This window comes from Sciurus vulgaris, assembly GCF_902686455.1.
Source record: "Sciurus vulgaris genome assembly, chromosome: 3".
NCBI lineage: Eukaryota > Metazoa > Chordata > Mammalia > Rodentia > Sciuridae > Sciurus > Sciurus vulgaris.
In genome coordinates, this window is record NC_136463.1 from 128,255,846 (window position 1) to 128,283,385 (window position 27,540).

The 27,540-nt window shown below is 35.2% G+C and overlaps 2 protein-coding genes across 12 annotated transcripts in view; one reads left to right on the forward strand and one right to left on the reverse strand.

Annotated features, from left to right (window-relative positions):
* SCRN3 (secernin 3) overlaps window positions 1–6,401 on the forward strand; it is a 32,026-nt gene extending 25,625 nt beyond the window's left edge. For 3 of the 4 annotated variants that reach the window (XM_079135054.1, XM_079135052.1, XM_079135053.1), the window contains exon 8: window positions 1,763–6,401. In XM_079135054.1, coding sequence (XP_078991180.1) covers window positions 1,763–1,933 — 171 coding nt within the window. In that variant the 3' untranslated portion in view covers window positions 1,934–6,401. The remainder of the gene's footprint in view (window positions 1–1,762) is intronic. The other variant, XR_013762999.1, reaches the window with a different exon arrangement.
* Window positions 2,189–27,540, reverse strand: part of GPR155 (G protein-coupled receptor 155) — a 67,917-nt gene continuing 42,565 nt past the window's right edge. For 7 of the 8 annotated variants that reach the window (XM_079135018.1, XM_079135016.1, XM_079135012.1 and 4 more), the window contains 9 exons: window positions 26,733–26,817; window positions 26,547–26,637; window positions 25,339–25,549; window positions 18,622–18,726; window positions 15,698–15,834; window positions 13,887–13,982; window positions 11,739–11,803; window positions 9,735–9,872; window positions 2,189–7,155 (listed from right to left, as the gene is read on the reverse strand). In XM_079135018.1, coding sequence (XP_078991144.1) covers window positions 6,858–7,155; window positions 9,735–9,872; window positions 11,739–11,803; window positions 13,887–13,982; window positions 15,698–15,834; window positions 18,622–18,726; window positions 25,339–25,549; window positions 26,547–26,637; window positions 26,733–26,817 — 1,226 coding nt within the window. In that variant the 3' untranslated portion in view covers window positions 2,189–6,857. Of the gene's footprint in view, window positions 7,209–9,734; window positions 9,873–11,738; window positions 11,804–13,886; window positions 13,983–15,697; window positions 15,835–18,621; window positions 18,727–25,338; window positions 25,550–26,546; window positions 26,638–26,732; window positions 26,818–27,540 lie in introns of all 8 variants that reach the window. The other variant, XM_079135019.1, reaches the window with a different exon arrangement.

A 27,540-nucleotide genomic window follows, 5' to 3' on the forward strand; every position in this document is an offset into this window, starting at 1 on the left:
GTGAGGCCCTGGGTTTGATCCTCAGCACTGCAAAAAAAAAGAAAAAGAAAGAAAGCACAAGGGCTGTCTAAAGGCAGCTATCGGTTGACTCCCTGCAGTGAAGGAAAAGATCAACCATCCTCTATCTTTTCTTGGCAATTTCTACCACTTGCTGATTTTTTCCTCCTATGTAAGTCTTTTACTTTGTCAAGGTGTATACATTTACATCTGTCTACATTTAAATCAATTAAATTAATTTTCCTCCAGGTAATTACTCATTTTTGCCTGTAGTACATTTGCGTAGTTGCTGTGCTTTTTTCCCCCATAGCTATTTTGCTTTTACTTGAAGCAAAGAACTCTGCCAGTCTTCCTATTTGCTAAGAATTCTTAATGCTGATTCTGCTTTATCTGGGACCAGTTTGTTTTCACATCTGGTTTACAGTCTAAATACTGTTTTGTAGCTTGGTGGTGTGAAATGAGGGGCAAGCCCCAGGAACCCTCTTAATAAACTGACTGGGGCCCAATTCACTGGGCCAGAGGTGTCGATCATTCGCATGCACTTGGTTTATTCTGCACACTCAGAACTGTGTGGTGAATGATGATGAATGCTCTGATTCTTTGGCCTTTGCTTAAGTCCCTTAGTGATAAACTTCAGGAACTCTACTGGGGTTCCTTTACTCCTCCCCAGCAGTTTCCACATAGCCCCCATTGTTCACAATTGCTCTCATGAATTTTCACTTCTTTTTTCCCCATTGTACTGCTTCTGGGAGGTGAGTTTTATAGACTTAGTATTAAACGTTTGTTTAAACTACATTAAATTGCTGATTGACACTGCAAAGTAATATTGGGATAAAAAATTAAAAGCTATTACTATTTTAAGCTTTATTTAAAAGACATTAATTTAAAAAAAATTTTTGGTAGTTGTAGACGGCAGAATGTCTTTGTTTATTTTTATGTGGTGCTAAGGATTGAATCCAGTACCTCACGTGTACTAGGCAAGTGCTCTGCCAGTGAGCTACAGCCCCAGCCCAAAAGACATTGTTGATTGACAATGTAAAGTAGAGGAAAACTAATGTAATTGAGGGAGGTATTATTGAGGTAGGTTCTAGTAACCTCTTTTGTGTTTTAGGGAAACTCAGTCCTACTGATAGCTTTAATTTACATTTCTTGATTACTGGTTAGATTGAAAGTCTGTATTTATTGGAAGTATTTTCTGTTAAATGACTTGGCTGGTTTTTTTCATAGCTTATTTCTCAGTTGATTTTAGGGTCACTTTTTTGTGGGGAGGGAGTACCAGGGATTGAACTCAGGGGCACTCAATCACTGAGCCACATTCCTAGCCCTTTTTTATATTTTATTTAGAGACAAGATCTCACTGAGTTGCTTAGCGCCTTGCTGTTGCTGACTGACTTTGAACTCATGATCTTCCTGCCTCAGCCTTCCGAGCTGCTGGGATTACAGGCATGTGCCACCATGCCTGGCTTTTGGGTCCTTTTGTTTGTGTGCTTTGCAACCAAGAGGCAAAAAATATGAATATTAACTTGGTTATATGCAGGAATTTTGTTGCTATTGTTGTTTTTGATCCTGAGGATTGAACGCAGGGATTTGGTACTAATATGTTAACTCAGTCTAAAAGAGTTTTGTTCCTTCTGTATGTACAGATTAGGAGGGGTAAGCAATCCAGGAAGTAGAAATCACAGTGAACAAATCTTGTCTGTGAGGATGGATTGGAATTTGGTTAGATTCGTGTGTTCATGTATTTATTATACTTTTAATTGTTTAGGATAAAGCCAGAACAATGTTGGACAACATGAGGAAGCTGGAGAAAGAAATATTCAAAGAGATGGAATCAGTTCTCCAAAACAAGCATCTTGATATGGATAAAATTGTTAATCTCTTTCCTCAGAGTACAAAAGATGAAATTAGAATTTATAAGGCAAATATTAGTTCTTAGAGATCATAGAAATGGTTGGAAATCTTCCTCAAAATCAGAATCCATTGTCTTGAGGTAAAACTACTTAGCTACTATTCTTCAATAGTATTCAAGTGATAGTGCAACTGTTAAAACTAAATATAGTTTTGCTGAGATACTGAGAAAGAAAACATTGGAATTGAACACATATATCATGGGGCAACTAGGTGTTACTTCAGAAAATGAATTATTTCTTTTAGCCACAATAACTTTGTGTGTGTGTGTGTGTGTGTGTGTGTGCAGGGGATTGAACCCAGGGCCTCGTGTTTGCGAGGCAAGCAATCTACCAACTGAGCTATATTCCCCCAGGCCCACAATAACATTTTTGTCACAATAATTAAGTATTCAATTCTACATAAAGCATTAGACATTAATATTATTCATGGATTTATATTATAATTTTGTAATATCATCAAATCATTTTATCAATTATTTCAAGAGTTTTTTTTTTTTTTTTTTTTTTTAGTAATGGAAAAAATATGAAGTGGTGAGTTTTCTTGCGCTTTAGGCAAATATTAACCAGTGCTAACAAGAGAAGTTTCTAGATTTACACACTAAGTCTTTGTCATTGTATTAATTCTGAATATGCATTTTCATTCAAACACACTCTATAGAGAGTTGGCTTACCAGTGAACTTACAGCTCTAATTTTTTAGCTTCCCACTGTCTTTCAGAAACCACTGTTTTGTTTTTAATTTTCTCTGTAGTTTTGCTTTCCCCAGAATGTTGGAATCATACAGTACGTAGCCTTTCAGTTTGGTTTCTCTTATTTACTAGTAATGTACATTTAAGGTTACTCCGTGTTTTTTATGGCTTGATAACTCCTTTCTTTTTAGCACTGAATAATATCTCATTGTCTGGATGTACCATTGCTATAGGACATCTTGGTTGCTTTTAAGTCTTGGCAGTTATGAATAAACCTACAAACAGCCATATGCAGGTTTCTGTGTGGATATCAATTTTCTGCTTACATTGGGTAAATACCAAGGTGTGCAATTGCTGGATGGTATTTTAAGAGAATGTTTAGTTTTTGTAAGAAATTGCCAAATTGTCTTCCAGTCATTACCATTTGCATTGCCACTAGCAGTGTTGCTCCATATCCTTGCCATCATTTTTTGTTGTTAGTGTTTTGAATTTTGACCATTCTAATAGGTGTGCAGTTGTTTCTCATTTTAATTTGCAATTCCCTAATGACATGGAATGTTGAACATCTTTTCATTGCTCATTTCCCACCTTTGTATATCTTCTTTGGTGAGGTGTCTGTTCAGATCTTTTGCCCATTTTGAAATCAGGTGTTCGTTCATTATCTTATTGTTGAGTCTAAGACACTTTTAAAGAAGTTGTTGGGTTAAAATCTCTATCCTTAACAAATGCCACCAAGATCCTGCTAATTAATCTGTCCTTCATCTATATCTTATTACACACCATTGTTTTTTATGTTTCAACTATGCTGCTCTTTCAAGTCTTGGAATGTACCCAGTTCCTTCCTCCTGGCTAAACCCTCTCTTTCACCATTCCTTCCATGTTCTCCCCTTTTGTAGTTCTTTTCATCTTTCAAGTTTTGCCAAAACAGGGATTCCTTAAGGAAGTTTTCCTCAAACTACAAGGTCGGTCTCTTACATACTCTTGGAGCCACATGTAATCCTGATCACAAATTAATTATAAATTTGTCTTTCACAGAATAAAATTCTATGAAGCTAGGAATCATATTTGCTTTCACTGTTGTATGCCCAGTGTTCAGTATTGTGTCTGGCATGTAATAAATGCTTAATAGATATTTGCAAAGTAAATATTCTGGTACTGACAGGAAAAATTTATACAGTCCTCTGCCTATAGAAATGTAAGGTTGAAAAAACTAGACAATTTATCCATATAACTTGCTAGCTTTTGATAAGTCCCAAATCAATCTGTCACTTCTTTCCATATTAAAAATGGGAATAAATCCCCAGATAAAAGATTATTATTATAATATGCAAATTAATTTATAAAGTAGCTTGACTTTTACTCTATAAATGCAATGTGGCATTTGGGCTATGACTATTTGTGTGGATAATTAATGCCTTGGGTTATGCTGTAGAAATTTAAGGTTTTATTAAATTTTATCTCTTGTAAGAGTAAAAAATATAATAGCTGAATTAAGTTTTCTATTAGGTCAATCCTTAAATTATGTTATAAACCAAGGGAATAATTTAATAAATTATTTTTAAAACAGCTAGTTTGATCTTTGATGACAATATCAGTTTATAAATTTATCTTCAATAAAAAAATTTTGCCCTAGAAATGATATGCAGTCTAGAATTTTGGAAAGTTAGTTCCTTCTTGAAAATTTGCCAAAAACGGGTCTACAAAGTAAATTTTTCTCTTTTGAATTACTTAAGAATTCTATCATACCATTTGCAGAGCTTTAAAATCGGTCTTTTCCTGAAGAATGGTGATAATATTTATGGTCCTGAAATGTGTTTCCAGTCATCACTTATCACATGTAAATGATATGAGATATGAAGGGGCAAAAACCAAGAGCTGAATTCTGCTGCATAACTTTTAGGTCACTAATCATTGTTCTCCAAGTACCACATATACTTTATCTTATTCTAAAAATATCAAAAGCAGAGCACAAGTTAGGCATGGATTTGTTCATTGAGAGTTAAGCTAATAATTGACTATGCTGAAGTATAGTAAGAAGGGGTAGATTTTAATCATAATTTTCCCAACTGTGATTCTATATATTAAAAATCATGAAATGTATGCAAAGCACTCTTAATTTCATATTGACTCACTCATAAAAGGTGTTTACTGAATTGGGGAAGTTCCTATACACAGGACCTAAAGGGTCATGAAGAAAGGGACAATCTTAAACTCATTTAAGAAAACATTGAAAACTTAGAGAAAAACACCTCTATGATAACACCTACATCATTCTAGTTACCCAAAGAAAAGATGACAGCAAGGAAAGTTAAAATAGGTAGTTTATTGAGAAACTTGCTTTGTCAGTGAGAAAGTAACAGTTACAAATATTTTCATTTAGTAAAATTAGCATATCCTTAATCCTAAAAACATCCCTTAAAATCCTTTATCTGAAACTGCACATCATTCTGATCTAGGATTTTCTTTTAGTGTCCTCCATGGAAAAAGACCCTTTTGTGCAAATAACAGAACATATGCAGTATGACTTATTGATATGACTTGTTCATAAACAAAAAATTTCTCCACTTGAGTATGAGTTGCCTGCATGCATGTCAGTTATCTCTCTACTGGAACAGCAGTGAGACTTTATGCTTACTCCCGAGCATTCAGAGTATTAATGTGGTCATTATTTTGTTTTAGAAAAAGTTCCCCCACAAGACAGTTGTTTAAAAACACCCCCATTCTCCAATTTTAGCTTGAAATCTGTATAGGTACACTAAGGTAAAAATTTACAGGTTATATACCCTAGGCTTCCATGCAGGTTTTTTAAAAATCATATATTTGTTGCATTAAAAGGCAATAATTTTCTAAATGGCTTTATATATAAAACACTAAACATGAGATAATTAAACATTTCAACATATTTTAAGTAAGTTAAACCAGCACTGACACCTAACAATTAAGTAGATGTTCAAAGATCATGTGAATAGTCTCTTTAATATTCTGAAGATGAACTTTATCTGAGGGTGCTATGGTTTGAATGTTTGCACCCCCTGAATTCATATGTTGAAATGTAATCCCCAGTGTGATGGTACTTGGAGGGTGGTTAGGTCGTAACGGTAGAGCCCTCGTGAATGGCATCAGTGCCCTTCTCAGGACTGAAGAGACAAGAGTTCTTTTCTTCTACCATATGAGGTCACAGCAAAAAGGCACCAGCTGTAAACCAGAAATCAGGTGCTCACCAGACACATGCCTTAATTTTGGACTATACAGCCTCCAGACCTATAAATGTTTCCAGAAATAAGATTCTGTTGTTTATAAGCTATCCAGTTTGTGGTGTTTCATCACAGCAGCCTTAATGGACTTAGTGACATTTAGTAATTTAAAAATTTATAATTTTTTAATACATAGAACTCATAGAATTCTAAAGGTAGTCACAGAGTGCTATGTTTAGAAGTTTTAACTCTTGACTTGGACTATATATATGATCTTTTTTATTCACGGCAGGGAACAAAGTTGTAGGGTTATCCTTCTGTACTATATTGCTTTGTGCAAATAACAAGTGATACATCACATGGCAATAATTTTATAACATTTAAATAAATATGCACAAATTACTGTCTGTGGCACAAAAGTTAAAGATTGGATTATACTTCTGTTGAGGATTATGGAGATGATAATATTTATGGAGGTTTTTATTCCTTTCCTAAGGGAACAGATTAGTACTTTGGTTAGAAGAGCAAGAAAAGACAATCCTTTAAAAAAAAAAAAAAAAAAAAAAAGTGGTTCTAGATTGTTAATGAGTTTTTGTCAGAGAAAAGTTGGGGGGAGAATAAGAACCTCCTATTAGATTCAGTAAAATTATTTTTTAGGAAGTGCTATCAATAAATACAAAGTTGTCATAATTTTAGGTCCATTTCACCAACAGAACATCTGTCAAATTTGGCAATTAAAAGGAATCATCAGTTAGATATTGATTTTGAAATTATAGCAGATGGTTCCAGGAAATCATTTTATAATATTGGCATATTAGTATTACTTCTAGTAATTATTATATTCACTATCAGAACTTTTCCTTTTGGTTTTTTATTTTTCCTAGGTCACTTTCCTATGTGTTTTACATACTAAAATCACAGTGTTAGCAGGGGATGGGAATGCATCTTGTCAGATTTTACAGAAATGGCAACTGAGGCTCAGAGAGGTTGTAACTTGCCCAAGATCACATAGATAAATACTGGATCTGGGGCCAGAATATGATTCCATGTGGGATTCTCCTTTATCATTTAGGTCTTAGGAGAAAGTGATGATGGGGGTGAATGCTCAATTTCTTTATAGCTTTCGTGTTGGGGGTTGCTTGCATTAATAGTGGAAGTCTGTTCAGGACTCTTTTGAAGAAATCTGTAAAACAAGTACTCATCTCGAAATTCATATTCATTGGTAATATGTTGGATGACTCCCCCTTGCACCAGTCTGTCTCCGTATATCACAGCTTCACCACGGTCAGAGGCAAGGCCAACTTCAATTAGCCAGTTCACCAGGTCACAGCCACAGAAGGTCCCAGCAGAAGTCTTTGCACCACACCTGTATGTCAAAGGAATGATTCACCCATATGTTCTGTAAATCTGGTATCAGCACTGCATGGTAGAGGATAAGCAAGGAAAAACAGAAGGAAACAAGGGAAGACGGCATGACAGTTAAAGGCATGGCAGGAATGAAACTGTTCTGAATATAAAGAAGTTGTTAACTTTCCTGACCCTAGGAGAAAAATAAAAAGTGCCAGTGATGCTTGTGAAAACAGAAATGCCTCAACAAAAATTTGACATAATGTCTGAATATTATGTACTTTATAATTTATTATTTTCTTAGTTGTGCTAAGTAATTTTAATTGTCTCAGGAACATTACATATTTTTGTAAGCTCTTAAGAAGTGACTATTTTTATTAAACTACTCAAATCATACTTTATTTCCAGCTTATAGTGCCCACAAGTAGTCTTTCTTGCCATCAGAAGCCAAGCCAATCATACTTAGGTGTTTGTCAGGATTTGCTTCATATTTGCTAAGTATGCCAATCATACTTAGGTGTCATGCAGGATTTGAGATCTGTCTTGCTACAAATCTTAAGGTTATTTTTGAAGGTACTTTATAAATCTACTTCTTGATTACTTAAATTCTGTCTTCCTAATGAAAATATGAGTTCCTTCAAATATGTCCAAGTAAACAAGAAAAAGAGCAATGCAAAAAACAACAAAAACCCAAACCCAATTACATAAATTCTGTACATTTTCATACGAATATGCAATAGATAACAAGAATCTGTTCACAAGCATCAGTCAAGCTGTAAAACCTTAAGCGCTTGACAATAGGAAATAGCAGATGAAGACTGAGATGAAATGAGAAACAGGTGACAAGAATTAAAAACATTTTATAAATAAAATGTTAGTGTTTCATATAAGAATTATAAAATAGGTTAATAAACAAAAATGTTTCTCAAGTATATAAAATCACAGTTTGTTTTGTTTTGAGGTGCTGGGGATGTCACCCAGGGCCCTCATGCTTGTTAGACAAGCACTCCACCGCTGAACTCCATCTCCAGGCCCAAATTACAGTATTTTAACCTATGTGTTTCACTTAGTGATAAGAGCTCTTAATTCTTTGCAACTGCAAACATCACTTTTGATAGAAGCCTAAATTTCACAACCTATATGAGCCTTCTTCCTGTTTGTTGACTTTTAATTTATAGTCTAATGCCTCTCTGTCCCAGACACCAATTGAATAGTTTCTTGGTGACTGATCAGGCAGCTGTAACAAAAGCCCTTGGAGACATACAGTGTGTCAGAGAATGTGATGCTGTACAGGCAGTAATGCCTGGAAGGGGACAGAGAACAGGCCAGAACACTATCAGCTGGTGCCCATTCAACCATCTGGGACCAAGGCAGCCTGGCAGCCCTACCAGGTAAGAGCCACACTTCCTGACAGTTGGCAAGCACAACAGGCCTGACAGAGCTAACAACAGACATGTTCTTTTTTAATTTTGAAAAGCAGTTTTAAATTGTTGAAACTACCTACCCTTTGAGGGTAGAAAACTCTTCTCTGTAGTTTACCATTGGGCTAGGCACATCACAGACATTTTGTCACTTAATTCAAACAACAGTAAGAGTCAGATTTTTAAAGAAAGGAAAACTAAGGCTTAGAGAATTGAACCTGCCCATTGTCACACAGTCAAGAAACTTCAATTTAGGAGGTGAATTCTAGTATTAACCAACACCCAAATGAGTCCCCCTTCCACTATCTAACCCAGGCCACCTTCTGATTCTAATGGCATGTATGTTAAATACATTGGCATAATATATGCAAACAAACCATCCTGTATAGTTTTAAAATTTTCAGGTATGCACATATATTAAGTTCCTTATGTTTTATTTCTCTTTCATGACAACCAAAAATATTTGCACTATAACATTTGTTTATTCAAAACTGATTGTTTCCTGCTGCAGTATATTCCATATCTTGAGGATGAGAAGAACAGATATAATGTCACAGACCAAAGAAAGATTAGGACTTGAGGTGAAATATAAGCAGCAGAATTAAGAGGCAGAAATTTATTTTTAAATTTTTTATTTTTTTGTAGTACTGGGGATTGAATCTGGGGCACTTTACCACTGGGCTATTTCCCCATCTGCCAGTCCCTTTTAAAAAATTTTGAGACAGTGTCTCACTAAGTTGCTATGACTGGCTTTGAACTTGCAATCCTCCTTCCTCAGCCTCCCAAATTGCTGGGCTTACAGGCATGTGCCCACCGCTCCTGCATTCATTTTGTTTTCTTGACTATGGCATTAGTAATATGAAATAACAGCACTAGAAAATGGGAATATAAAATCACTTCAGAATCCAATGCATTTCAAAGCTTTGTGAGAGACACTAATTGCCAACATGAATTGAATGTTAGTATTCTACCACATTCTGGTTTGTTTTAAAGTTCTCACATTTTATGCAGAAATCAAAAGTTATATATTTTAAAATATTAAAATCAAAGTGATATGGCTCTTTCAATATGCTACTTCTTAAACTATAAACTGACCCATAATTAGCATCCTGTTAAAATCCAAAATTAGTTTATGTAAAATACAATTATCTGGAACCTGCAATGGCAATTTGCTTACCTTCTTTCCTTGACGATGTTACGGATACAGAGGTCACGGTGATAATGGATAAATTGTTGACAAGTCATTTTTATTTCCTCAGAAACAGGAGAATCTCGGTTTCCTGCTGTTTCTTTATTATTCCATAGAAATTCAAGTCTGAAAACCAAAATTTAAGGAGTCTGTTTTTTTTCTTTGGAGATACTAGAGATTGAACCCAGAACTTTGTTAAAACTAGGCAAGTGCTCTACTACGGAGTAACATCCTCAGCCCCTTTTTGAGAAATGCTTTTATCTTGATACAGGTTCTGACTAAGATGCCCAGGCTGGCCTCAAACTTGAGGCCTCCCAGGAGCTGGGATTATAAATGTGTACTACCATGCCTAAGGAGGCTATTTTTTTTTTTTTTTTTTAATTATTCACTTCCTGAAAGTTTTTTTTTTAACCTTTATTTATTTTTATGTGGTGCAGAGGATTGAACCCATTGCCTCACATGTGCTAGGCAAGCGTTCTACCACTGAGCTACATCCCCAGCTGAAAGAGGCTATTTTTAAGGAAAGAAAAGCACTGGGAGAGAATCCTTCCTGCCCTATCAAAATGGCTGTTCCAAAGCCAGTCATGCAAGCCCATCTCATCTACAACATCCAGATGTCATCAGTCTTTGAAGCAGAAACATAATTGATTCTGCATTTGGTTTCCTTTTCACAGCAGGCTGGGTTAGGGACCCGATCATTTTATAAATCTTGTAGACTTTTTGGTTCATTTCAGTTTCTACTAAGAAATGTTCCTTATACTACATTTTACTGTTTTGAAGCACAAAGATTAACTCAGAGATCAAGTAGTTTACTCAATCTTTTTTTTTTGGGGGGGGGGGGCGGTACCGGGGATTGAACTCAGGGGCACTCAACCATTGAGCCACATCCCCAGACCTATTTTGTATTTTTTAAAATTATTTTTCTAGTTGTAAATGGATATGATACCTTTATTTTTATGTGGTCCTGAGGATTGAACCCAGTGTCTCACACGTATAAGGCAAGTGCTCTACCACTGAGTCACAACCCCAGCCCCCTAGTTTGTATTTTATTTAAGAGAGTTGCTGAGTTGCTTAGTGCTGAGGCTGGCTGTGAACTTTCGATCCTCCGCCTCAGCCTCCTGAGCCGCTGGGATTACAGGCATACACCACCACATCCTGAAGTTTACTCAATCACTTTTAAATTTTGGTATCACAGAGACAAATACTGGGCTCTGTAGTACAGACTGGTTTTGTTTCTGCCAGCCCACAAAATAGCACTGTTGAGTATTTCATATTCAATAACTTTCTTACTATGCTTTTCCTTCATGAAATGATTATGACCCTAGCAATGAAATCTTAGTGAAGAGGAAGAAGAAGAAGAAGATGATGATGATGATGAAGGAGAAGTAAGAAAGAAGAAGAGATACTGTTTACTGGGCACTTTTCATAGAGCAGGTAGGATGAATTCCATTAGCACTTATAGTTTCTACTAATTTTGACTTTGAAAGCAAATGAAGTACAAAGATTTGTCCCCCTGCCTTCTCCTCCCATCCACAAGTTGCAGTATGTTCTACTTGATATTTTTCTTAAATTCTTGATCTTAATTCAAAGAAACCCTTTACTAAGCCAATAAAACAATTTAGAAAGAATACTTGAGTTTTCTATAAGTTAGTTTGATAGAAAGAGGAATCTTATTGTCAAAGGAGAAAGATAATCAAATATGTACCTTTGGGGGCACACTACTTACTACTTCTCTTTCTAAAGTCATGTTCAAGTTTTATTTAACTTTATGTAGCTAATGACATAGATAGAAATCAAGGTCCCTCAGTTCTTGTCTTGTTAAAATGCAAATTATATTGCTCAATTTATAACAGTTCTCCCAACATTCTCTCTGCAATTATTTACAACTATGTGAATCAACAGATAAAGGTATACAAATATCAGTGTTAAAGGTATAAAAATATCTGTCATCAAATTTAGGGATATAGGAATTTATTTCAAAACTAAATTTACCTTCTTTTGAAAGGTAGGATGATTAAATGTTTGTCCAATCCAAAGATTCCAAAGGAAATAAATCCCTAAAGAAAAAAACAAAATTATTTTTTCTGGCTGCAACAATACAATTTTAAGACCAGGTTAAGGAAACCACCAAATTTAGTGCTTGAGGAGGCAAACCTATAGTGTGATTAGAGCAACATTTCAAATGGAGTATACAAAGTAGGTCCTTTGAAATTCAGTACCTGAAGGCAGACGTGATACTTGCTGCTTCTTCCCAATCACTCTATCCTAATTATGTTGGGTGATAAAAAACGAGTTCTGAGCAACCATATTTGTATGACAGCTCACTAAAGAAGAATGAAAATATTTAAGGCTTATTATGTCTTTGTTTTCTTCTTTTTGAAAAAAAATCTCCCACTGTGCTTAGATATTTATTGTTTTTCTGTTAAAACTTCATAAATTACGTAACTAATAAGTGCTGCAATATCCAATTATAATAACTGAACAGAATTTATGTGAAGTGATACTGGCTAGTGGTTAGAGAAAGAGCTTGAAGGAGTTGGGGTGATAAGACAAACTGGCACCAGATATCAGCCACAGATCAGGAGGATTTGGGACTGCTTGGGGGGAAAGGGGGCTGTGCTACCATTTGTGAGGCATTGTCGGGGTGCAGGTTGGTAGGAGGTGGGATGGAGAATGCAATATAGCATTGCACGAAGGGCCTAATTTTCTTTACCCCCAAACTATAAACAGTCAGGAGGGGATATCTTTCTCCACCTCCCAAGAGGAAAATGGGATGGGAGTTGGGTTTGTGTGTCTCTCACTCCCTTGAACTACTTGAGACATAAGTTGTGTGGGCAGCATTTTAAGTGCAACATTCCTAGTACTAACTCAGTTCATGACAAAGTGCTGTGCAATGAAGCTTTCTCAGCCCCAGGACTGGGAGGGCTAAGCTTGAAGTGGCTTTCTGAATGCATGAGCTATAGAAGACTGATTTTTTTCAACCTAGTATTTTATAATTCCTTAGATATGAGGCCAAATCACAATGTGAGATATAGGTATTACGTCGCTTTTGGGAAGCTCATATTTGTCTGTAATAAGCTGATTTGAGGCAATTTGCCCCTTTAGATACAACCATTTTGTTCCCACAGTAATGGCAAAACAAACTGGAAATACTTTAAGATATTAATGTTAGGAAAAATATTGCAGGAGCATTTGTTGAGAAATCTTAACTAACTCATGGCAAAGTATTTTACATTTAGTAGGCAAACATTTTTTCAAACTGATACTCGATCTATTGGATGAAGGATAAGTATTCTCTAATTAAAAAGTAAGGGCTGAGGATGTGGCTCAGTGATAGAGCACTTGCCTAGCATATGCAATATCTTAGGTTTGATCCCCAGGATCAATTTAAAAAAAAAAAGTTCATGAAAATATCAAATTTTGAGTATGCATGTAAAAATACTTTGTAATATGTAAAATGTCACTTATTGTTAAATATGTATTTTAATAGTGTCATTAACAAAGACAATAGCACCTTTTATATTACTTTTTCATGGAATTTTAGTTTTCTAATTTTTAAACCAGAGATAACATCTATGTTGCAAATATTCTGTGATGTTTAAGTGACATATGTAAATTGCTTAACAATGTTTGGCACAGAAATAACTCTCAAGGAAAGACAACTATTACCCTGACTAAAATTTTATTTACACACCACATGATTTTAAAGAAAAGATTTAAGTATCTATTGTTCAAAATGTAAATGAAATGATACTTATCCATTTAAGTGGCTAAATTCTTTAAGAGAAGGTGAATCATTTTTCCCAAAGTGAGTTTTTAAGATCACAAAAAGTTTAAAAAGAACTTAGGACATCTTGTCCCTGCTTAAATTATCATTCTTTATCTCAAAATCAAAGTAAAAAAACTATTTGGTGTTGCTGGTTGAAACACTCAATATACATTCTGATGACTTTAACCAATATAATAATTCATCTCTACTAGAAGACAGGCAGCAGCTGTCAGCTGTCATGTATACCAGCAGCTGGCAAACAAACTAAACCCCTTTGATTTAGAAGAAAACAACAACATCCGCATACCCTTCTCTGCATTCAACTCATCTGGGAAGACAAAAACCCCTCAAAAGTTTTGGTAAATAAATACCTGGCCAAAGTTAAACACAGCACAGAAAAACTGTAACTCAACATATAGTCTTCCAGGCTCTTGGTTGAATAGCCACCATAAACAACTGGAAAGATTCTATAAAGAAAAGAAAAAAAGAATACTTTAAAATGAAACATGCTAATCATTTTTCTCCATCCAGAGCAAAGTACAATAACTTTTCTACCTAATAATTAGGGGGGGAAAGACTAAAGGGAAAAACATGGAGAGAATATAGAGGCTTTGTCTTTCAAACAAGAGGTTTCAACCGCTTCTCTTGACAGATGTCATTCAAACAGCATCTATTCTGATCAGATTTGAAGCAAGAAGACATGAGCCATAATACAGAGGCTTACATAATACACCAGGACTGCCGACTAGCCTAAGACAGGACTGATTTTAAAATTAGTTCTACACAATTAAAATAATTATATCACTAAGCAGCAATTCTTGGCAGCATTTCTTATTTTTTTGACTTTTGTTCTTAAACAGCAGATAAAGTGTAGCTGGCTGATATCATACTATGTAACAAGCATTCTGTGTGAAAGGGTTCATAGGTTATATGGCCTATCTCCCACCTCTAGGCAGGTTACACTTAAATCATCTTTAAAAAATTATAATAACTGATAATTCACAAGAGGACATACAGCTAATAAAAACCATTAGTAATTTAAGAAATGCATGCCTTAAAGTGCTGTATTTCACTTAATTATTCAAATTAAATTATGCTGTGTGTGGTTGCACATGCTTGTAATCACTGTAATTTTGGAGGTTGAGGCAGAAGGATTACAAGTTCAAGACCAGCCTCAGCAACTCAGCTAGACCCTATCTCCAAATAAAATATAAAAATGCCAGGGATATAGAAAGCATGTCTGGGTTAAATCCTCTAGTATCACCTCCCCCTCAAATTACAATATTCAATATTAGTGAGAGCACTTTATAAATCTATACTATCTACCCTTTGAAAAACAAATTAATATAATACATCTAAAGTCACAGAAATATACTCTTTGATCCATGTTTCTCAAATTTGGAAATATATCACTAGGAAATGTAATGCATGGAGAGGTTTATTAGTTTAAAAAGCTAGGAACAATTCATAAAGAAGTGGTTGAATAAATTATAATATAGCTCTCCTAATGTTAACTGGGGAGCTATTTAAAGTATTAGTTATGAACACTCTGAAAATGCTTGAGGTAAGTGAAAAAGCAGGTTATAAATATATGTATTATTAGAACCATAAAGAATGTGTTTAAAAAAAAAATTCAAAGGCAGGGGCCAAGGGTGAAACTCAGTGGTAAAGGTTGTGTTTAGAATGTGTGATACCCTAGGTTCGATCTCCAGCAACCCCCACCCTGCCAAAAAAAAAAAAAAGTTAGATGGCAGTAATATGTTGGGTATTTTTCCTATTTTCCCTACTGTATGAAATAGGTTGCTTTCCATAATTCAATTTTATTCTTCAAAATTAATTTATCTGAGAAATACCTTGTGAGAGATAACATGGGCATTTGTCCACTTTGGTCAGTCAAGCATTGGACACATGATGGAGATATCTGATATTACCAAATTTAGGTTCAGCGCACAGAATTAATAAGTAATTCTAAGTAGAACAGGCTACTGGAACACTTAGGCAATAGAGTAATGTGAATGATTCTCCCCTCCCCACAAAAACACTTAAAATGAGATTAGAATTCAGATGGCCTAGCCACTATACTTCTGAAAAGTAGCAACTAAGTTTCTCCCAGATGCCTGAATAAATCTTTGCCAGACATTTAAAGAACTAGGCCCCAAACAAAACCAGAAGAAACATTTACAGCAAACAGGCCAATAATGAGAAGTAAACACAGCAAGACATGTCGAGTCAGTTGCTGGTCTCCACTCTGCAGATACTGTTCTTCTTCCTGGGCTAATATGCAGCTCTGGGAGTTACAGCGACTCACACAGTGATCATCTATGAAACAGTAAGCACAACAATTTGTAATCAGAGCTTTTTATTTGAATGCATTTTAAATTTATAATGACTTCCTAAGAGAAACAACAAAAAAGCACATTCAGCTAAGAATCAGTATATAATTTTCGATGAAATCGGAGGAGAGAGCCGTCATGTTGTTTGAGAGTTTTAGTTGTAGTGTTTTTATCTGAAAAAAAACACTGGTATGTAATAGTTCCCTTTTATACCATTCACCAGTGTTTTCTATCTATATAATTTATGTTATATAATTATATATTAATATACATCATATAATTATATATAAAAATTTAAAAGCCTAAATTAATACCTGTTTCACCTACAGTAAATCTACATTGTAGTCATGAATAACCTATTTTGACTAACTATAAAACAAATTTACTATTAACTCCTGCCTTTTCTGAGTTTAAAATTTGCCTTACAAAAGGCCTTGTAAGTTACCAACTAGGTCTGTACATGTTTTGTTCACATATGAGACCAAACCCAAATCACAGACCTGACTCTTCTCTGTCCTGAAACAGGGGTGAGGGATCTTTCACAAGAAACTTGTTTTTCTACTTCAGCTCCACTTTGTATATGATGGTATAAGTAAATGAAAAATTTTTACATAATACATGCCCAGTCTAACATACAGCCTTATATAAGTTAATGATTAAAAACCCACAATTTTATAGCTCTTACCCTAAAAATAAAAATCTCTATTTCCTAAGGCCATTTTTTAGGAAAGGATATATACAATCACTAAATGTGGTCTAGCATAATAGTTAATGGCAGGGGGAAAGTTCACAATGTTGCTAAGTAAAAAGACAGTAGGCCACCAAACTATTTCTATAGTATGATTCCATTTTAATAAAAATTATTTGTATATATCTGCTATAGTTTGGCTCTTGAATGTCCCCAAAGGCCCAGGTATAAAGGGCTTGGTCCCAAGTCTGAGGCACTGTTGTGAAACCTCACTATTGTGAGGTTGTGAAACCTTTGGAGGCAGGTAAGGAGTATAAAGAAAATTAGGTCATTGGGGATATGCTCTTGAAGAGTATATTAGGACCCCATCCCCTCCTTTTCTTTCTCTCTTCGCTTCCTGGCTGCCATGAGGTGAGCAGCTCCTCTGTCATATGCTCCCACCATGATGTACTATGCTGCCGTAGGCCCAAAGCACCTGGACCAACTGACCATGGGATGAAACCTCCTAAACTATAAGCCAGAATAAACCTTTTCCCTTGTTAAGCTGTTTATCTCAAGTATTTTGCCACAGTAATGGAAAGGTGACTAACATAATATCTATGTATAAAAAATTTTGAGAATTATATATATATGTGTATATATGTATAAACTTTATGAAAAATCTGGTTTTAAAATATAATGTACACATATTATTGAAATGGATAAAATAAATTTTACTGTTTTTTCATTTGCCTTTTCCCACATTGTTGCCATTCAGCAATCTAAATGTAATATTTATTTTGCCTTTGTGCAATAGCTGGGAGTGGGGGGATGAATTATATTGTTAAGCTTTAGAAATTCTCATTTGTCCATGGTTTGATTTCCTTTAGGCTTTCTTTATTTCACGCTTAAGAGCAATATTAAATTATATGGTTAGATGAAGTCCATATAGGATGGCTTTCTTTCTATATGGTTTTTGCAAAACATGATCAGAACATTTTAAAAGCCCCTATAGTATAATGAATCATATTTGTAATGAAGAAAATGACAGATAAACAAAGGCAAGGGATATTTTGAGAAGCAGAAATGATTTTAGTATTATCTTGGGTAGAGAGAAAAAAGTAAGGAAGAAAGCCTTGGGAAGTCTCACGTAAAGAAATGCTACAAAAAAACACATAAATAAAAACTTAAGATAATTTAACTGAATGCAAGAAGGGGGTTCCTATTAGAAAAAATTAATGAAGGTTGAATATCTGATATTTGGAAGACTAAATTCTACTATTACTTAAGATTCATTCCTAGCCAGCAGATAGCAGCCAAATATAAATGCCAGATATAATTACTATTGCCAGTACTACATTTAATGAGCATTTACCATGTATACTATGCACAATGCCAAGTGATTTTCACTCATAATTTTTTACAATCCTCACAACATTTCTTATATAAAGACATATGCTTTTAGCAACAATGCAGTTGGCAGATGCTTCATCACAAAGAGCATTAGGGCGAGGTTCTCTTAAATAAGCAAAATCAACAAAGTGCACTGCAATTCCAATTCCATATAAGTATGTTCAGTTTTAAATAATACAAAATTCAGAAAAAGTGTGATTTAGTCTCACATGCTACAAGTTTATTACTTTTACAGTTGTTTTTCTTATTTTTTAAAAAAGGCATAAATTTAAGCACATATAATTAAGCACTAATGAATTAGTCCTGGTTGTGAGGGTTAATGACGGGGGGAGGGAGGGTGTCTCAGCTTCTAAAATAAGAAAAAAATACCAAAATAGTAATATTTTCAGGGTAAATTTCTTGAGTTTATCACTTGAGTTAATTTATTACAAAATGTGTGTGTGTGTGTGTGTGTGTGTGTGTGATATTACCTATTACTATCCTGTAAGAACTTTATATTTTTAAAATGAGTGTTCCCTCTGCATAATTATTATCCTATTAGCATTGTTCCCCCATCTTATTTGAGACTATTCTCAAACAGTATACTGTAGTGTTATAGCTTCTGTAGAAATCTTATGTAGGGGTCTCTTGAGGCACAAGGACACAAGGGCTATCTTGTTCCTCATGCCCTTCCTCATATCCCAGGGCACTTACTTTTCTCAAATGAAGGAGTCACAGGCCCACTGGTGCTCGTGTTTGCTGCTGGCTCTATTGATTGGCAGCGTAATTCACCATTCCCCATGGAGCAAGAGCAGCAACCTGTATATAGATAAAATAACGTGAGGGTAGAGCCCAGCCACAACAGAAATGGACAAGTTCAAGAAATTCCAAACAAACCAAAGTCCACTCATTGCTGCCTCCATGGAAATATTTTCACATGATATTTATCAAAAAGTATTCAAATGTGCTATGCAAACATTAACATTTTAAAGAGTGTCAGATGAATGATCATCTCCTTTATATATTGTCTTCTCATAGGAGACAAGGAAAATTTTTTATTCATTGCTATTTTATTTCCACTGTACTTTGGGAACTAAAAATTTACTTTCCTAAAACACAGCTTTTATTTAATCACTCTTCAAAAACACATACTAATGCTCTATTGGTTCCTGTGGAAAATTCAAACTCAGTCTAAACTGATAGTTGTCTATGACTTGGCCTCTCTTCCTATCCAGACACTCCTGCTATTCAACAAAAAGTCTTTCCTTCTTTCAATTCTTGACAGTCTTCCACAAGTCCCATCAAGACCTAGGCTGATTAAATTCTCTCCTGCTTTTTTTAAAAAACTATTTTATTTTATTTTATTTTATTTGTCCTACTTACTTGGAATGAAACCACCATTTGACCCAGTTATCCCACTCTCCTGCTTTTTAAGTTCAGCTTGAAATTACTTCTTTCAAGAGTCTGTCTCCTATTAGTAAAAACAATGATATATGTTTTTCTTTTCAAATGTGTACTGCTGAAAATCTCTTGCAGGTTTACGGGCAGGTTGGTTTATAGAAGTCGCACTGAGACATCTGCTACAGAGCTGTAATTTTTTCCTCTGTATAATTATAGAATACATTGTGCCCTTTAAAACCTTTCACACTTAAATAGACATGGCACTCCTTGACATGGATTATAATTGAATAATAACTTCAGTGATAAACTATTAAAATTTAATATGCTAGAAAAATGAATAATTCCCAGGCATGACTTTTCATTGACAATAAGCTTAAATTCTTCAATGATGTTCTTAAAAGTATTAAAGAGTAACAAAACTGCAATCTAAAATAGCCATTACAAATGCCCTTTCTAAATTTAAGATAATGATGCAATCTCAAGTTAAAACAGAACCACAGAATAATAGAAAATAGATTATGTAGCCCAGCCTTCTTCAGAAACTTGAAAGTTTAAATCAGCTCATTTTCTTTTCAGTATTAGGGATTGAACTGAGGAGCACTTTACTACTGAACTACATCCACACCCCCTTTTTATTTTTCATTTTGAGACAGGATTTTGCTGATTTGCTGAGGCTGGCCTTGAATTTGCAATCCTCCTGCCTCAGCCTCCTGAGTAGCTGGGATTGCACCACCATGCCCAGGCAGTCTATCAGACAGACAAATCAGACAAAACACTCATAGTCTAGTGGGTTATAAAAACAGTTGTTATAAAAACAACTTAAAAAGCAATTATAAAATAGTGAGATAAGAGGAGAAGGAAATATAAACATCACAGGTTTCTTAGAGAGATAATGTATAGCTACCATCTTGCTCTCTATTTATTTATATTATAGGTTCAAGTTAGTTTTCTTGCTGGAGATGATAATGATGGGATTTAAAGAAAATCTATTGTAAAGTTCATTTGTTATTTTTAAATAACAGGTAAAGAGGTAGCAGCAAGTCTCTGGGCCTAAGACTCTTAGTTCAGTGATTCCCACAGATAATGATGTCTGGCCTTTGGTAGCTAGTTTTTAAAACACCTGTGGAAGAGAAAGACACAGCCAGCTGGAGGTCATGTGGTCTTCAAGCTCTGCCTGAAAACAAACAGAATATGAGTTTGTAGGATACTTGCAAGATTCTTCCAAGAAAGTAAGGTAGGAAAGGAGCTTGGACATGATCAGAGCAGTACTCTAGGCCCATGGAAGTCAGCTGTTGAATATTCAATCCTTGAACTTCAGTTTTCTAAAGGAAAGTGGTCAAGAAACTTGAATGAAATTCTGATGATATAATCATGAATTACTTAACACAAAGAAACTAGTGGGCTTGGGTTTAAAGGTCATGAAATAAAAGCATGAAAAGAGGTATGATAATATGAATGCCAGTTTGAGGCAAAGCATGGAGAGCTCAGTAGTGGAGAGAGAGGAGGGCTGAAGGGAGAGGAGGCAGAACTGGGCCTGAGCAGGGCATGGCTGGATTGTGGAAGGTCTTGAACACCATGTACAGGAGCCTGAACCTTGTCCCCCTGCAAGATCCTCCTAGACCTGCATCAGGAGTCTATGTGATCAGAGCTCTGTGAGCAAGATTTAGCCATTTCACGTAAAACAGACTGGAGCAGGGAATGATGGGAGACAGGTAGCCCAGTTAGGAAGGAATTACAAGAATTCAGCAGAAAGACTAGAGGCCACAGTGGGGAATGAAGATCAGGGGTAGATGAAGGACCCTGCACAGGGAGAACTGCCTGCTCCAAAAGGCTAAATTGCCTGAGAGGGAAACAGAAGAGATGTGCCTGGAAGACCTGAAGAATGACGGAACCTCCAACAGAAAGGGAATTGTTAAAGTTTGAGTACACCTGAAAAAAGGAATAAACAAGTGGGGGCTACATGTTCAGGAAGAGATGTAAGCAATGTATGTGAAGGCAGCAGCAAATCTGGGACTGGACCTACATAAAAGGGTCAGATTAGAGAAACAACTTTAAGAACCAGATACAGAGGGTTCACATTGAAGCCATGAGAATGTATCTATCTCTATGACTCAGAAATTACCACCCTAGGTACAATCTTGATGTGTACTCAAGGAGATGTGAATAAAGATGTTGACTGCAGCCTTGTTTCTAATAGAAAAAATATTTTTAAAGAAACCTAAATATCCCTCAGTAGGAAAATGGGTGAATAAAATTTGGTATATTCATATAATTGAATGCATCTTCAACAGAGAAAGACCTCAAGAATTATTAAGAACATTAAGCCAATTGCAGTTTAAGATTTATATAAAATCTAAAAACATAGAAAATATTATTGAAGAAAAACATATGTATTGTAAAGCATAATAAACTCTTCTCTGGAAGGACACAGAGCAAATTCATAGTAGTGGTTACCTCTGTGGTTAACAGGAATGGGGTGGGGTGTAAAGATTGTCATCTTTAATGTTTTATTTCTTGTTAAAAGAAAAATGTCTGATGCAAATATGACAATATGTTAACCTTTAGTAACTCTAAATTTTCTATCCTGTTCTCTGTATTTAATATTTCAAATAACAAAAAGAAATAATAAATAAATTCACATGTTTGATGACAAATCAAGGCACAGAGGAATCTCAATCATGATAAGCTCAATAAATACTAAAGTCCTATCTTAGACTTTTAAAAGTTAGTTGCACAAAATCAGGATTGAAGAGACCCTTTTTAGTAATAATGTAAGGGGGGACCCAGGTTTTTAGATTGCTTATAAATTCAGGATGAAGTCATCAGAGTAATCTGGCTGCTATAGAAACTAATGTAAATTAAATGTAAAATAAAAGTTTCTCTAAGTTAAGGTAGAAATGATTCTTTATATTCTTCACTCAGTCAACAAATATTTGACAACTATTTAGTGCTTAACTAAAAAATGTGATACCTAGAATACCTTAGATCTAAACATACTATTTTAAGATGCGTACTGTTTTAAGATACATACTAAGAATCTAGAATGTGTCTTTGGTGCCTCATGTATTTCAACTGTAGAGGCTCAAAATTGAACTCATCTTCACCTAAAAAATTCCCTTTCTTAGGCAGTAACCCACAATCACACATTCACTAACACCAGACTTCTGGAAGTTACCTTTAGGTCCTCCATTAGCTCTCACCAACTTCTGACTGCAAGTCAATCAGATACAGCTTCTGAGTCTGACCTATCCAGTCCATTCTGCACCTACTGACCTATATAGTCCCCGTATCATGCCTAGCCTATTGCAAAAGCTGCTAATATATTAGACTCTTTACCGGTAGGATAAAACCTTTACATTTTATAATCACATAGAATGCCCTCTGTATCTGCTTGCTTCTCCAACTTTATCTTTGACCTCTTCCCCATATGTACGCTGAGCTCAAGCTTTACTGAGTTTCTTACAGTTCTCTGAGAAGAAAAATTGTTATCTCATATTTCATTACCTTTGTAGAAGTTGCGGAACATTATGCATTGTATGATTCTACAATGTAGGTAAATAAAAACAAGAAAGAGAAATAAAATTTCTAGGTGATAAATAAGCCATAAAATACCTCTGGGGAGTAGGACTGAAGGCAAGGGAGGGCAAGAGTTTAGCTTCTCTTTTAATTGTCTTTTACAGTATTTGAATTCCTTACTGTATGGATGTCTTCTTTATATATATATATATATTTTTTTTTTTTGGTACTGGGGATTTAACCAGGGGCAATTTATCACTGATCTATATCCCTCCCCTTTTATTTTTTATTTTGTGACAGGGTCTCACTAAGTTGCTTAGGGCCTCTCTAGGTTGCTGAGGCTGGTCTTAAACTTTGATGTCTTCCTTTTATAATAAAATGTTATAATAAGCTATGTGCAATAGTGCATACCTGAAATCCCAGTGATTCTGGAGGCTAAGGCAGGAGGATTCCAAGTTTGAGGCCAGCCTTGGCAACTTATTGAGACCCTGACTCAAAATAAAAAAATGGAAAGGACTGGGGATATACCTCAGTGGTAAAGCACCCCTGGGTCCAATACTTAATACCAAAAAATAATAATAATAACAGTAATACTCATATAAAAATAAAATAAATATTAGCAGTCCCTGGTCCTGCACCTCCAGAGTCTTGGGGTCCCTACACCTGAACATGGGTGCCCTTGGGACTGTTGGCATTCAGGGATGTGGCCACAGTGCTCTCCAGCAGGAGGAAGGAAAGTGCCTGAACCCTGCTCAGAGGTTTTTGTGCAGGAGTCTGATGTTAGAGAACTACAGGAGCTTGGTTTCCCTGGGTGAGGATGTCTTCCCTTCAGAAGACAGGATCTGCCCTGTATCTTTGTGTTTTTTCTTGTGTGCCTCTTGGGAGTCTCTTCATTGAGCCATGTTGATTCAAAATGGAGAAGTTTCATATTATTGGATATCTTGATAATGTACTTTTTGTTAAGTTCCTGTTTCAAATGCAACTGAATTGATTTGCCATAGTTTGTCATATAAAATATCTTGCTTTTCCTAGAGTACACTTAAAATTCTCTAAAAAATTAATAAATATTATAATAATAGCTATTACATATCCATACTTACTATGTACTAGGCTTTATACATGTTCACTCATTTTATCCAGTCACATTCTTTTTTTTTTTTTTTTTTCCTAGTACTGGGAATTTAACCCAGAGGTACTTAACCACTGAGCCACATCCCCAGTCCTTTTTAATATTTTTATTTAGAGACAGAGACTCACTGAGTTGCTTAGGGCTTCACTAAGTTGCTGAGGCTGAGGCTGGCCTTGAACTTGCATTCCTCCTGCCTCAGCCTCCTGAGCCGCCGCCGGGATTATAGGCAAGTGCCATTGTGCCCGGCCCCAGTCACATTCTTATGGGATAGGTATTAATCAGATATGGAAAGGGAAACAAAGGGAACTTGCCCAAGATCAGACAGTAAATCATGGAGTCAGGCTTTGGAACTAGGCAGTACAGCTCCAGGGTAAGTTTTTAATCACTCTTTTATATGCTTTTAGTTTGGTATGGAAGTGAGGAAGGAAGAAAGGAAATGTAAAATGGCAAGATTTGAGGAATCTTTTTCCTTTCAAAGGTAAATAAGTTATCTTCTGTGTTGTCACTCTTTCTTCTTATACTTTACTCATTTCTCTCCTCCATAAACTCTCTAAACAAAATATTGTAAATGATCATTCATGCTTCTGAGCACAATGTCTATTATCTATGAACTTTCCACATGCATCGATGTATCCAAAATGCATACACTATTGCTGACTTCCCTTCATGAATTGAAGCAAACCCTGTAACAACTGTTGATTCTTATTAACAAATATACTAGCTAGGATCATATTTTTACTTATATCAAGAATGAGCAAACATCTTCCATAAAGGGCTAGATAATATTTTAGTCTTTACAGGCCAATCAGTCTCTGTTGCAATAACTCAGCTCTGCTATTATAGCATAAAAGCAGTCTTAGACAATGCATAAATCAATAAGCATGGCTATGTTCTAATAAAATTACACACATGAAGTTTAAGTTTTATATAATTTCCAATAGTCACAAAATATTTGTTTTTCTTCAACCTTTTTAAAGGGTAAAAACCATTCTTATATGGTGGTGTGATTTGATCTGTGTTCTAGTTTGCAGATGCCTAATTTCTACTGTTAATCCAGCCTCTTATTAGGCCTCCTTTAGTTCATTTTATTGACACACTATTGTTAAATTAACAAATGTATGTGTGTAGATTTCTAGGAAGGACATTCCTTTGCATTGTGACTTCTTTCTGAACTTTCTACTCAGGAAGTCCTACATTTTAACAAAAGACTGCCTCACAAACAGACTTTTGAAGAAAAATGGAATTAATTAATTTGCAAACTCTTCCTATTATTGACTGTGATTCATGTTCTTAATTTGGCAAATACCTATGATTTTCAGAATAATTCAGGGAACTCTTTGTAAGTAAAACTCTTAGGTTGCATGCTATAAAGGCACGTAACATACTTGTTTCTGGTATTGAACTTGTAAAAAGTTCTGGTTCATTTGTTGGCGCTGGACTCTCATCGAAAGCAGTGTTTCCAGGCTCCACTACTTTGTGGCTCTGAGACTGATCGAAACCTTCATAGTGTCCTGCTTGGGTGGTGCGGTTCATGCACATGAGTGATGTACCAGCTATCAGAATGCTGCAGAACAGGGTGACTGCTGTGGTGATCATCTGCCGACGTTAAAAAAAGACATTAAGCCACTTTTTACAGTCCCATCTTGGTAATCTTAGTAGAATACATATTGAGCACTTTTTGATGGAAAAAATTTATTATCTACAATTTATTTACATCTGCACAGTTGTAAATATTCTAGAACAGTGATTCTTAAGAATGGGTAAGAGCACATAAGTAATGTACTTGAAGAGAAATCAGGGTCTGTTTATAATCACATAATTTTTCTAGATGCTTCATTGTACAACAGCTGATTAACAACACAGCCACTGGTTTCCTTTACAAGTAATGGACTAATTTCTTATAAACTTTAATTCTGAGTTTTTACTTATGTAGTTCAAGTATACTTCAGTTGAGACATTTTATGATGATAGTAAAATAACTAATTATAGTTAATACTTATGAGCAGTAACTACATGCCAGTACTAGTTTAAGTCCTTTACATGTACATCTTATTTATTCTCATAAAAACTCAAATTACAAAACTGGAAAAAAAAAAAAAGGGTAACAGATGAAAATCATTCAGGGAAGTTTTAAAAAACACATTCTTGGGTCCTACCCCTGAAGACTTCAGCATGCCCAAACACTTCCTATTCTATAACTTTTCAAGTACACTTTTGCCCAGATACATTGTGTTCTGGAATTTATATTTTTGATAGTATTAAGAATGAAGAATTTGGCATTTATTATTACTGCTAGTTTGTTAAATGGATTTAAATTAATCACTCTTTTTCTCCAATAAAGGAAACATAATTCATAAGTGTTTTTAAGAAGAAACAATTAAGTTCAAGCATTTAGAATTCTTCAGCTAAATACAGACTTAGCACGTAAAATGTTCACCATGTTTGAGGTGTGACAAAGATAGGATCACCAGCATGGACTGCAAAAAATTAGAATAGATATTTAAAGTTAATTTCAATGTAAGTATAACAAGGTACATTAACAAGCTAAAAAGAGATGTTCTCAAGAACAGAACTGCCAATAAACTCTTCCCACCTGCTCTTTTCCATAAAAGAAGGCTGAGTCAATGCTATCTCCATTGTGTTTTCCAGTTATCAAAAGAACACCAACAAGGAGAGCAGGAATTCTATAATAACAAGGGTTATTGAGAGAGAAAGAAAGAGAATGAATAGTAACTGTGTATATGGACACATGTAAGCAAACAAAAAACTACTCACTTACCCCCAGCCAGATATTATGATGATTCCAACAGGAATTTGTACACTTTCTCGCTTTTTCAAAAGAAACAAAGAAACTGCTAGAAGGCCTAAGAACAAGGAATAAAGATGGAAAGAGAAATCACTATTCTTGATGTTTTCCTAATTGAAAATCATTTGACTTCTGTACTGCTTCTTTATCCAGGAGATTTTTTTCCCCAAAAGCTCTGATCATTTTATTCTTTTGACATATATGATTGGAATCTAAATATAATTGAAAGAAAATTAGTTGCATAGAAAACATACTCTTGTCAGTGGTAAGAACTATAAGCAATTCTCATACAAGTTATGCTTCACATCAAGTGTGCTGATAGAGCTTAATACAAACCTGGTGTGAACCTAATGCAAACACAAATGTTTTCAAGTTTCCTTATACCTTATACCCAAAAATTCATACATGTTACATCCTGCTTAATAAATTCTATAAAAATCTTAGGACCTTAGGGCTGGAAGGTACCTCTGTTTCAAATGTACACCTTCATTTTATAGACACGGAAACAAGGGTCTGCCCAAGTCAGACAGCCAGTAGAGGGCAGACCAGTCTAGAAACTAAGTCTTTTTTTTTTTTTTTTTTTGCGGTGCTGGGGATCAAACAACCCAGGGCCTTGTGCTTGCAAGGCAAGTACTCTACCAACTGAGCTATCTCCCCAGCCCAAAACTAAGCCTTTTGACAAGGTAAGTTCTTCCAATTCTCTGTTTTTCAAACTCAGATCTGCAGACCTCTGGGGTTGCTATCACATATGCGTCAAGTTATGGGGAAAAAAATCTATCTT